The following is a 13,130-nucleotide window of genomic DNA, read 5'->3' as shown; positions in this document are numbered from 1 at the left end:
TTGGGAAGGAGGGAGGAGAAGAGGCCTTGAGGAAGAAGGTAAATAACTGTGGTAAGGAAATTGAACATGACATCTGACTGAATATTTAACCCAGAGAGACTGAAATAATCTAGAAAAGACCAGAAACATTAATGAGCAAGATCAAGTTTATGTTTTTTCCCTTCCTGTTCCTTACCAGGGTGGTATTCATTTTAGAGAATAAAGAAATTTACATTTTCTTACACTATTTAATATACTTTAAATGCTTCTTGTTCTCTCAGTTCCCATCTAGAGCAAGCATCCTGTTCTCTGAGACGCCGAGACCTTCTGTTGGATTATGCTGGGGGGGGGGGGAAGAGACTGACAGCATGTGGCCCTCCGGGTACCGACTCCTCATCCCCTCCATCACTACCCCTGACACACACCTTAGGCCTGTGCTCAGCTCACTGACCCGGTTCTTGAGCCACCCCTTCAGAGGGCCAAGCACGTGATCGCCAGCCTCAGTTTATTCCCGACTTACCACAACTGGATTCATGGTATTTCCAAAGACCTGCAAGGGGGGTGCTATGGGCAGCTGAGGTCCCCCCTGCTTCAGAGCGGCAGCACTTTCCAGGGCTCTCCCCTCCTATCCCTCAGTCCAGATCCACCCCCACGCCCCCCAACCAGTCTCAATATCCTTCTCTGCTAGTCTAGTCCTCACCCGGGACCCAAGTCCTGCCACAGATTCAAACTCCTTTGATAGGAACTTGATCTCCTGCGTGGTTCTTTCCAGCCAACCCCTCTCCTTTCTGGAGAATCACTCCTGTTTCCTCAATCTTTTATAAATAACAATTTGCCCAAAGTGCTAAAGCCTCTGACTCGCTCACTTCAAAATCTGGGGAGCAGTGGGGTTCGCCTGCATCAATTTCCCCATCCTGCCTGGGCCCTCCTCAGGAAGCTGGAGTGGGCACTGGCTCACATTTCTGACCTCCGACCTAGAGCAAAGTGGGCCGGGGGAGACCCAACCAGGGCAATCAAATGGCATCTCCCGGGAATGTGTGTACCTTGAAGACTCCAGGCAGGCTCTGCGGGCACTTGGCGGATACGATCTAGAGCTGGCTTCAAGGGCCTGCTTGTATAGCGCCCGGGGGAGTCTGGGTAGCTGATGTTTGCTTCAGTTCTACAGCTGTAAGTTCACACCTTTAAGGAGGCTCCAGAGGGTGGTAGATACCAGACAGGTGTACTATGTACTATGTACTATGTACTATAATCGGGGTCCCTCAGTTATATGGGGATTGTTTAAGCCCTCGTTGCAGGGCGCACTGGGCTCAGTGAGGTGGCCCTGGAGACCAGCAGACCAGCCAGGTGCAGAACCCCGTTAGCCTCACACACATACATTATGAAGGGCTGAGTTTGGAGAGAGGAGACTTATCCACACCCAAGCACAACTCGAGTAGGACTTTGGGGTTTAGAACCTGGAACCTCAGCCAGGCAGGATAACACTGCTGATCTTCACCAGGTATTCTGCCTGGGTAGTCTACCTTCTCGCTCTTCTGGAAAAGTAAAACTTTATTTAGCCAAATAGTGTCTGTGTCTGCTCTTCCCATGAGACCAGGTCACTACTTGTTAATGCAGAGGTTATGCGGCACTACAGTGGGAAGTGATGAAAACCTGGAGCTGTTTTCTTATTCTTGCTGGGGTTCGTGATGGAGGCCAGCTCCACATGCAGGACGGTGGGAAAGCTGCTGGGATGTGGCCAGGCCAACACCATCTTCTCTCGGATATACAAAAGACGGGGCTGCGGTGGGAACTCCAAGAGCTCTGTCACCTCCTGAGGCCCCACGGAGGGGCTACTCCTGTCCCCAAGTCCCAGGCAGTCGGCTCTGGGGGAGTCTGCACAGCTTCCCAAGCCTTTGACATCATGGAGAGTAAAGGGAGCTGTATTGGCTGACCTTTGAGTGTGCAGTGAAGCCATCCAGAAACCCTGAGAGAGAAATGGAGTTTTGAACTCATTGGCTTTGAAGACTCCATCTGCCACCTGCCCTGGCAAGGTCAGGGTGTGTTGGCTGCAGCCCTGAGTTGGCTGCCAGATCTCTGCAGGGCTCAGGGTTCAGTCCTAACCCGGTCCCTCAGCCCCCAGCAGTGACGGCTTCTGCCAGGTCAGCCTCCCTTTATACTAAACCCTAATTACCCCATATTCTCTCTCTTCCCTTTCTCTCATTCATTCATACACACATGCTTATGTACACACACACACACACACACACACACACGCAGAGCTGGGGCTTAATTTCTGTTTTTGCTTTAAAGCAGAACATTTAAAAGTTCGCAGAGAGTGTAAGAAGAAAGGAGAAAACACAGAACTTAAATACGTGCACCTATGTCCAGTTGCGCCTCAAATGACCCCTCCCCCCATTCTGAGGGGATGGCTGCCCGGGGTACAGGGGATGGGGGACTTCCAACCTCCCTTTTATCCTCTGTGACAAACACTGTGGGTACGAGTCCCATGAGGACACACAGCAGTCCCTCCCAGTGTGGGCCATGCACAACAACAACCATGATGGAGAACGTCACGGAGCGTTCCTTACGTGCCCACCACGGTGCTCCCCATGGAGCCATCAGACCGTTTACTCCTCACAACCACCCTTGGGAGACAGACACTGTTATGGCCACTCTGCAGATGAGAAAACTGAGATTCAGAAAGGGAAAAACACACAACTTATGGGTGGCAGCACAGAGGTTTGAACGTAGGTCCATCCAACTCCACGGTGAGCGTCTGCACCCACGGGCTCTGCTCCCGCCACCTCCGTCCTCCGCCATCCGCAAAGCACGGTGACCTCTCCAATCCTGTTCTTCTTCTCATCCGGTCCCAGTGCCCCAATTCTGCTAGCTGCACGTTTATTTTCAAAAGGAAAGTATGGCTTCCGCTCTGGGGCTGGATGTGCAGCCCTGGGCACGTACTTCCAAGAGACAGGACACCGCAGAGCAGAGGGACCCTCGCTGTGCCGGCCATGTGGTTCTGCTACAGCAGTTACTAAACCCCCTCGTGCCGGTTGAAGCCATTCTAGCTGCTGCAACAAACGACCCCAAGTTTCGGTGGTTTAACCCCAGAAGCACGATTTCTCACTCACACAGCTGTCACACACACATTTGCAAAAAGCCAAGTGCTCAGGGTTTCGGGAGTATCTCCTAGGTTTGCAAAATCAGACAGCGCGTTCTCCTCGGCCGCGAAGGCAGCTTCCGAGGCGTGCTTTCTACACTTCCCATTGGGTACCGTGCGTGCACTGCCTCTCGGGAGCCCAGTGTGCAACGCACCACGTGTCCTTCCTCCCCAGCGAGGGTGTTGAGAAGGAGCTGCCTGTGCACCGAATCGGGGCTCCTGTCTCGGCCCCACACCACACCCCAAAACCTCACTCCTTCCCCGCCCCGTGCCCTGAGAAGCGGAGAGCTCTGTGACACTCCGGCACCCTCCAGGTTACAAGCAAGAATTAAAGTCAGCAGTGGCTCGCTCACAAGTGTGCAAAAAGTCTACTATAACTGCTCTGATGGCCACTCCTCCTGACAGACGCAGGCAGGATCGTGAGCCCACACACGGATTCCCTGGAGAGCTCCACCAGGAGCTGAAGAATCGAGGGGCAGCTGGGGCTGCCTCCGTCTCCCAGCTGCTTTTCAGGTGGTTCACGGGGTTTGTGGGTCTCCCTTAGGGATTAATTTTGAGTCCAGGAAAGAAAGAGTCCTAGCTTCAATGGCCCAGGGGCAGAGGTGTCCGCAGGGATCTGTAAATTAGGGGGCTCTAGGCGCTGCTCAAATACACCCAACGGCCCCGCAGCTTAGAATCAGTCCGTAAGGCCTGTGCTGCTCTTCTCCTTCCAGTTCGGTTTCCAACAAAGGGAGACGGCGCCTTCCTCCCCGGGCCCGCTGCCCCTCCACAGTGGCCCAGCACGTCTGCTTCAGCCTGACTCTCCTGACTCTCGATGGCGGCAGATCCCGCACTGCGAGGCTCTTGTCTTGGCCTCTCGGGAAGGCTTTGCAGGCAACAGAGCTGCCTGCGCTGGGAGAATGACAGGAAAGTTCTCTGCCTGGAACCCATGCTCCTTGGAGTCCCAGTTCCCAGGGGCTCCCTTCCTTCACTCACCAAGAGCAGGAGGGAGAACGCTTCACGGACAATCTCACCTCCCTCCTTTGTGCTCCCGTGGCACCTGATGTGGACGTTAAAGCTTACGACTGTGCATTTTAATGATTGGTTTGCATGCCTTCTTCTGTCTCTTTTGTGGTCTATAAGCTCTTCGGGGGAAGGTTTCTTATTTACATCTATTTTCTTTATCTAATATAGCATTTGACTCTCACGAATGTTACCTACTGAATGCAATTTCTTTTTGAGAGAATGAGTTAGTAAATAAATAGGAGAGTGAGTCCTTGGGCAAAGATGGATGGGGGAAGCATGAATGAGAAGTAAGTGATGGGGGAAGGGGGTGGTGAGTGAATAAAGGTGTAAGGCAGAATGATGGCCTATTGTATCCAAGTATTCACTCCTCCCTTCTTCCTCATGCACAGAACCCTGGTTTTCAGTTGGGCATATTTCCACCCAACAAAAGAATACATTTCCCACATGTGTCCAGGTGACTGTTCTGTGACTAATTTAAATACAGGTAAATGTGTTACATGAGACATCAAGGAAAATCCTTTAAAAGAGAATGTGTATGCTTTTGGCTTTTATCTCTCCACCTTCCTGTGACCTGGAAGATATGTGATGGTTGGAGCTTAGCAGCCATATTATTCAATGAGGTAACCTCAAAAAAACAAAAAAACGAAAAACAAAACAAACCCATACTGGGACAGTGAAGCAGAAGACAGAAGTCTAGGTCTCTATTGATCACAGAGCCACTATAAAACTCTAGACTGGCTTCTTCTGGACCTTTTTTAGTTTTTAATTTTATTTTAAAGATTATTTATTTATTTGTTTGTCAGAGAGAGAGAGCACAAGCAGGAGGAGGGGCAGGGGGAGAGGGAGAAGCAGGCTCCCTGCTGAGCAAGAAGCCCCATGTGGGACTTGATCTCAGGACCCTGGGAACATGATGTGAGCTGCAGGCAGAGGCTTAACCAACTGAGCCACCTAGCCATCCCTGGACCTTTTTTTGTGTAAGAGAGAGATAAATTTCCATTGCGTTTGTTGTTTTTTTGGATATTTATCACACGTAGTTGAATCTGATTATATCCAGCTTGTCCAATATCACAGGTTAATGCTAGAGCGGTCCTGGAATCTGGGCCTCCTCTCTCCCAGTCTCAAGTTCTATCTGATGCTATGCGTAAGTCACCGTATGGCAGCCTGAAACTCCACACTCATCCAGATCTTGCAGATACCCAAAGCCATAACATGGAATCAGAGACTCTCGATCATTTTTGAAGACAAACAAAGTGAGTGATGAATGATCAATGTTCAAAACCTACTAGACAGGTAGGGTGCATAGACTCAACAACCTTAGATTGAACACAACTTCAACAGGCCCAGGAAAGGCAACCAGAGAAATCCATCAGTAACCACAGAGTTACGCTCACACTTTGGTGGCTCCTACATTTCAACAGCAAACCATTTATTCTTTCATGAAGTGCAACATGTGGGCGTAGGGTCTTACCTCCACCAAGGAATGCCAGTGTGCGATGGGCTTCCGAGGATACGACAACATTTCACTCCAGTGGTCTCTGCCCAGCCTCTCAGCTTCGTTGCCTACTTGACACACGCCGATGATCTCATTATGACCTACACTGTGAAAATGGCCCACAATAATTTTTTCTTAAAATTTTGGTATGTAAGAGCAACACCTACTCAATTAAACTAGTAGGAATTAGGGGAAGGGTGGTTCTTTTCATTCCCTCATTTAAAACTACAGGACAAGCTTAACACCTAATAGAACTTGGGATCCAATATTGTCCTTGGGGGCACAGAGAGGAAGAGCGGAGTGTGGCCATCACACACCTTGGCTTGTCCCTGACGCAAGCTAAGGGGAACAACTTTGGTTCAAGAACTAGGTTGACCTCCAGGTCTTCAAACCTATGTAATGAAGAGGAGGCCATCTGAAAGGAGTTCCTTGCATTAATGGCTGCTCAAATTCCCGTAAGAGGCAACCAAATGTGGGTAAAGGAGATGCACCATGTCGGGTAGCTGTGGTCTGGAGCTTACAAAGGGGGCAGGGTGGAGATAGCTCCCGGTCTCCTGGCAACCCCTCTCTTCAAAGAACATGCATGCTCATGCTCTCCCCTCCTTCCAAGCCCATCTTTGCTTCTTTGACCCAACTTGACTCCCTCCTATAGAAAGATACTTAAGCTTCTGTAACTTCAGGGCTAATATCTCTGAAACTTTCCCTGGGTATGTCCCTGCCTTGGGACAATTTTTCACCCTTACCAGGTTTTGGTTAGAAGTTGTCTGCATAACTAGAACAATATGCCCATCCTTTAACTCTTTGGGATCCAAACTCATGGGCTTTCTTTTTCCTTCCTGCAAAGATGAGTGATTTTTCTCCTATTTGTATGTAGGGAATAAGGGCGAGACATGGGTGGGGGAGTGTGAAGGATATTCGAGTCTATGCTCATTAAATTCAGTTGCATGCAGAAGCCCCATGAATTCTGCCATGGATTTTTCCAGGCAGATTCATGAGTTTACTGAGAATTGAACTGAAGCAGAGCTCATATAATCAGATTTGTCGATGCGGGAACTTGGCAATCGCTCTAAAAAAGCTGGCCTAGCTTTCCACGGTTGGTGGGCAATGGCCCCTCCTGTGGGCTGACACTATTGGTGTTGCGTTTCCTGCAGAGAAGACAGGATAAGGTCTATTGCCCAACGTGGGCTGTCACACCCATAGGCTGCTGAGCCAAGCCATGTGTTCCCTGGGTTGGAAGATGTTCTGCTTGACCTAGGCATCTGCTAGAAAGAGTGTCTGGGGTACTGAAGCTGCTTTACTGACATTTCAGGGGTATGTGGGAAAATTCTTAGCTACAAATAATATTTGTAAGATTATATTCGAAGTCAGAATGATTTTTTTTTTTATAATTGTGCCCAGACCACGTGGGAGGTTTCCAATTAAAAAGAGACTCTGCATTTCAGTCTAATGACTGGTTTAACGTGTCTAATTCCCTGTTGGTACTTCCTTTGCATATTAAAATGACTGTTTTTCAAATCTGTCCTTTAAATACACAATTGGCTACAATGCAAGCTATAAATATCTCTTCTGTGCTGTATTAATTAGAAAGTCGAGCATCTTATACATTTTAATGTACCCTGTCATCCATACTGATTCTAGCATTTTCAAGAGAACATTTCTGTTTGCTTTCAGACTTAAGTGGATGGAAATGATCTTTATTAAACACACTGGGAGAAGGGAAAAAAATAACAGAGTTATGTATTTAGAAATGTTGGTGGCGTGGCTAAAGGAATCACTCTGCTATTTAGAGTGGAATCTTCCCACAAAGGCCAGGCAGGATTGCGCGGGAGAAGATTAAGACCTGCAGGGCCCTGGTTTCCCAGGCTGATATTCTGAGGAGTGTGCAGGGATGGAGAGGGGAGGAGGCGGGGAGGACGGGGAGGATGGGGAAGGAGAAAGAAATGAAAACGGGGAGAGCAAGGAAGCACTTGGGTCATAGGACGCTATAACATGGTTTGGAAAATGCTGACTCCTTGTCAGTCAGCTTTCCCCAGCGTGCTCCCCTGCCTTGTTCCCTGCAGCCTGGGACACCAGCGGAGCATCTGATGCCCGCGCCCCCTCTGCCCTCCCTGCCCCGGGCGTGGCAGACCTGCCCGGAGGAGAGAGCTCCAGGCATCTCACCGGTCGTAGTCCATGACGGCTATGGACAAGTGGATTTGGTCAATGTTCTCGGGAGGGACATCAAAGACTATGGCTTCATTGTAAACAGGGTTCAGAGTGTTCCTCTTGGTGGATGTTTTCCTCTTCTTCAGTCGTCTGCCGTCACACATCAGTGACACTTTCACGTAGGGATCTGTACAACCAGGAGAAGCAGGGGGACTGTGAGGATAATGTGGGCTCAGGGGGCAGTTTCATCATGGTAGGGTTCCACAATGGGATGCAGAGCTCCCTTACCTCTGCCTGTGGCCTGGAGTTTGAGGATTTTAATTAATACGATGCCTGGGCAGCGACGAGCGTTAGGCTAATTAAGACATTCATTCAAGAAAAAGCACAAGACTCTGTCTCCTCCAAGTGTGTGGAATTTAAAAGGACTGTGAAAACATCTGTTATCGAAGTAGAAAATATTGCACCTAGATTCAAGACCTGCCGGGCTTCAACAGGGAGAGATGCAAAAGTGTTTCCAAGGCAGGGGAAGTAGGCCGCCGGCCCCGAACTCTGAGCCACCCCAGGGAATAATCCTAAACATCAGGTTTTTAGGAAAGGGACAGGCAGAACGCCTAGATGACAGGGAGAACTTTGGGGAGTGCAGGGGCCTCGTGCCCCAGAGCTGTCCGCAGCAGCATGGCAGGGAAAGAAAGGCCAACGGCTTGCTTGTGGTGCAACACCAGCAGAGGGGGACAGGTGACAAAGCTGGTCCCCACTTCCAGTGGGACTTTTCTGGTTCCCCCTCACTCTCCTTCTGCTCAGTGGGGGATGCCCTCTCTCCTGCATGACCTGCGCAACTACTGACTCCTCAACACTGTCCAGGAGGGACACAGAGGACCAGAGGGGGCACCATCTTTTTTTCTCTCGGAAAAATACTGGGGGACAGTAAGCAGACTATATTGCATCGGTGTCCTTTGATTTCTGTGATCTATAGCCAGTGGACTGGGTGTTTTATGACCACATTTTGGGAGCCCCCGTGGAGGCTGTACAGTAGGAATTGCGTAGTGGGGCATTTTTTGTTCTGGTCTAGAATTTAAGTTACATGCTCGATTCACTGGCAATACCAAACTGCATAGTTCATTGATGGGCTTTTTATGAGGATATAAGATTATTTTTCAATCTTCCATAGACCTGAGATGGTGATTGCTTATATCTGAGGAAACACCCAGTTAGGTAAACTGCATCAGCACATGTAAACTTTAGGACTAGTTCACAGTTATGGTGAAGAAGACCTAGGAGGGAACAATAATAATTATTCACATTAGGCAGCATTTAGTATGTGCCAGGTACTACTCTCACGATTTTATGTGCATTAACTTATTTAATCTTACAACAACCCCATGAGCCAGTACTACTGTTACCCTCATTTTACAGGTGGGGAATCCGAAGTGCACAGAAATTAAGGGACTTGCCCAGGGTCACACAGCCATGAGGTCTAGCACTGGGACTAAACCGAGGTAGTTTGGTTCCATGCACGTCATTACTCTACCAGAGACTTTGTAAGCCTCTAAAACCCTATGAGGAAGTCTGAACTTGAGAATGTCCCACCTGATGCTCCGGTTATGTCCATTGCCTTTAAATTCCTTGCTTTTATAATGGTAATGGTCAGCCTGCCAGCAGTTGGAAGATAGCAGAGGGAAAACATCAACTCTCCAAGATCCACGTTGTCCTGTTGAGAAAGTACAAACAGACGCTTCAGAAAGTGTCCTGAGCTGGGCATGCACAAAGCTCAGCTGCAGGGCAGCATGGGAAGGGACGAATGGCTCCTTCGCTCCTCCTGTGAGTCCCTGGTGTCTCTCCCTTCACGTCAGCCCCACGGAGAAGAACAGATGTCTGGACTTCGGGAGCCCCCACTCCTAAGGAAGTACAGCCCATGCTCAGATGGCAAGGCTGTGGGGGCCACGCAGGGCCTCTACCATCCCCTATCCAGCCCTCCGCAGCTCACACCGGCCCCGCGGCTCTGAATGCGGCCCCCAGAGCCTGAACTATTTCCCACGGGAGTCCCCCATGTGGCTCTATTCATAGCACCACCACAATCCCCCAGAACCTCCAGGACAGAGTTGCCCTAAGAGGTGCTCTGTTAGGACGGTACAGCCCCACCCCCACCACAGCCCAGACCTGCTTTGCACACAGCCCCACGCAGCCTCCTGCGGCCTCTCAAACAGATCCCCCTACAGCCGCGCCCCGCTTCCTAGGAAGCTTCCCCGAGTTTCCCCCCAGGCCCCACATCAGTCTACAAAGTCTTCCAAATAGTCACCATCCCTATGCCTCCTCCCCTTACAGCCCTACACCTCCCCTACACCGCCCCCAGGACGGCCATAATACTTCAATACACTCCAGCAAACACCTCGTCCCAAAACACACCCATGTGCACACACACAAGACACACACAGATACAAACCTCCACCCGCCAGAGCACTGCACACAACCGGTCACACACTACGTGTGTAGACCAACACACAGAGCCACTGGATCCTGAAATACCTAGACCCTACAATCTGGCTCTACACAAGGGCCCTGCAGACCACACATGCCATCCGCAGTCCTGGACACGCGCAGACACTCACCTGGCCCCACCCCGCCTCACACTGAGCCCCGTGCAGGCTCCATCCAGGGAGATGGGTGGTGACACCCTCCCGCTCACCTTGGGGGCTCCCACTTAACTGTAGCTCTGGCCTTCTCTTGGTGTGTCCCTAAGGAGCCCCTGCTTCCCTCTGCTGGGGAAGACATCTTCTCAGGCAGTATGCAGCCATTCAAATAAGTCAGAAGACACGGTTTTCCTTCTTTTTAGCCCAAGGAGAGTGTTACCAGAAAGGAGGAGGGGAAAAAGCCAGTTCATTTAGTTTCAATTTCTGTGATACCTAACATTATCGAGCTAGGTGCCTGCGTCTAATTAATACAGTTTCATACTGACAGTGCTCTGGGGAGTCCAGGTTTTGCCCTCAACATCCACAGCCTCCCCTCCTCCTCGATTCTCCAAGGATGCTTCTATTTTTAGAAGCAAAGACTGAGCTCTGGAAGGTCACCTCGCCCAACCTCCCCGCCTTGACCGCTTCTGCAGGAGGATGAGGCGAAGGGAAGCTGTTTGGTCGCTAAGGCAGATGGATCTCTGCACCTTCCTGCGTTCGTTGCTTGCCTCGTGTAAATAAATGACCTCACTTTGCAGGCCTGGCTCTCCTGGATCCTGGAGCCCAGATCTCAAGAGACCCAGGGGGATGGGCCTTTCCGTCTGGGGTGGAGTGAGGGGGACAGACAAGAATTCTACAGGAGTGGGGATGTCACACGGGGCAGGCACTGGACCGTTTCATGCTGCTGGGCTCCCCGTTGCAGGACGGGTGTCTGCTCTCCCTGAAGAGAGAGGATCTGACCCAGCTTCCTGCTGGTGGCACAGGAGAAAGAGAAACAACAGCTGTCCCCACAAATTGTCTTTTTCCTTCCACATTCCCTGCCCTATTCCTTTGCCCTTTGACTTCTGCCTGCCTGCCTGCCTTAAGCAGAGAGGCGAAAACACCTGTTCCTCCCTCAGGGAGCTGCCAAGGCACCTAGATCACCACCGACTCCTCTCCTTCTGCCCAGAAAATCCGAGTTAGACAAAGGAAAACAGGAGTGACCAGAATCATGCCTAGGAAGCTTCATCATCACCAATTTCCCCAGCATACAATTCTGGAAGGCCTGTGCTTACATAAGCTCTGTAGGGTTTGAGATGTGCACCCCAGACCCTACCCTCAAGCCCGGTGCACATAACTGAATGTGACAAGTCAGTTACCTTTGTGCTAAGTACATTTTCTTCCCAACATAAATCCCACTCACAAATACTCAAAGTACGGCTCTTTGCTCATGAGTTAAAAGAAAAAAAATCAAGCTTCAGACTTGGTGATATAATATTCAAAAGGTCAACTAGGGCTAAAGTCCCCATTTGTACTTCCAAAAACAAAACAAAACAAAACAAAACAAACAAACAAAACCCCCAGAACATTAAAGACATAAAGAGAAAATGCTTGATTTGATTTTCCAAGTGCTTTAAAAATAAAACAGTTAAAATTTTCTAAGTCATGAAAGTAAAAATGATAAAATTCAAATACAGAAAATATCCCCTTTTCATATATACATAGATATGGTATATATATATATATATATAGATATATATATATATATCATCTATGTCACTCCTTTCCCCAGAGTAACACTGTGAATAATCTCTATTTTTCTTTTCATCCATCCATCCATCCATCCACTCACTTATTCTTTTAACACTGGCTATGGTTGGGGTGGTTGAGCACTGCTCTTCTCCAGGGGCTGGGAGCTGTTTTTGTAGTGGGGGAACATCAGACACAGTCCCTTAAAGACGGACAGGCTTGCAGGGATATGGAACAGGAGTTGATGGCACTGCAAACATTCCCTAAACCAATGGTTCTTGGTTAGGAGCAATGCTGCTCTCCTGGGGGACACCTGGCACTATCTGGAGAAATTTGTATTGTCACAACTGGGGAGGCAGGTGTTGCTGACATCTAGCAGGGAGAGTCCAGCGACGCTGCTAAACACCCTACAAAGCACAGGGCAGCCCCTCCCTGCAAAGAACTATCTGGTTCAAAATGTCAACAGCCTCAAGGCTGAGAAACTCCCCCACACAGAAGTACTTCTATTGTTCGTAACAATTTTTCCAGAGTGCTGATAAAAGTCAAATATAAAAGGGTGGTGGAGTATTTGGCTTCTCTTTCAGCTTGACAGGAATCAGATATGCAGAGTGTCACTGGTGGCTGTGTGCCCTGGGGGAGATAAGGGGAAGGAAAATGTCATATAAAGAATGCTTCATTTGCTCTTGCTTTGTGTGGCCAAGTTCAGTACTGTCAGCAAAAATATATTGGGAATTTATAGCAAGCATGAGTGATTTCTCCACCTGCCAATCTGTAATATGATTTTTTTGCCTGTAGTGGTCTATGATAGCTCTAGTTTTTGTCTAATTAGTGCACTTTTGCATTCCTCTTCTTAGGTTCTTCTGGTGAGCTCCTTTCCAATTCCATGAAGTTCTAGAAGGGCTGCTTCAGGAATTCAGGCTTAGCAAAATATTCATGCCCATGTCCATTGCTGTCTATTCAGAGATGAGTATGGAACTCAAGCAGGGCCACTTAGAGTCCTTTCCAGGATTGAAAAATTGATACTGAAATGAAGAAATTATCATTTTATTGGGATTATTCACTGAGAAGATATGAAACTAGAATTATAAGGTTCTTGTACTGTATATAGCACACAGTGTACAATACTACTTTAAGTTAGGCTGTTTCTGTTAAAGATGTACACTATAAACCCAAAAGAAATGACTAAAATATTAAA

The 13,130-nt window shown here is 49.0% G+C and overlaps 1 protein-coding gene across 1 annotated transcript in view; it reads right to left on the bottom strand.

Annotated features, from left to right (window-relative positions):
• The window catches only part of SYT9 (synaptotagmin 9), a 139,167-nt gene that overhangs the window by 42,056 nt on the left and 83,981 nt on the right, over positions 1–13,130 (bottom strand). Inside the window, exons 4-6 of the mRNA XM_008683847.2 lie at positions 9,348–9,468; positions 7,776–7,947; positions 5,592–5,721 (exon numbers count right to left, since the gene is read on the bottom strand). Of these exons, the coding sequence (XP_008682069.1) occupies positions 5,592–5,721; positions 7,776–7,947; positions 9,348–9,468 (423 nt within the window). The remainder of the gene's footprint in view (positions 1–5,591; positions 5,722–7,775; positions 7,948–9,347; positions 9,469–13,130) is intronic.

Source organism: Ursus maritimus, unplaced genomic scaffold, assembly GCF_017311325.1.
Source record: "Ursus maritimus isolate PB19 unplaced genomic scaffold, ASM1731132v1 scaffold_16, whole genome shotgun sequence".
Taxonomy (NCBI): domain Eukaryota; kingdom Metazoa; phylum Chordata; class Mammalia; order Carnivora; family Ursidae; genus Ursus; species Ursus maritimus.
This window is presented reverse-complemented; position numbering and strand designations above follow the sequence as displayed.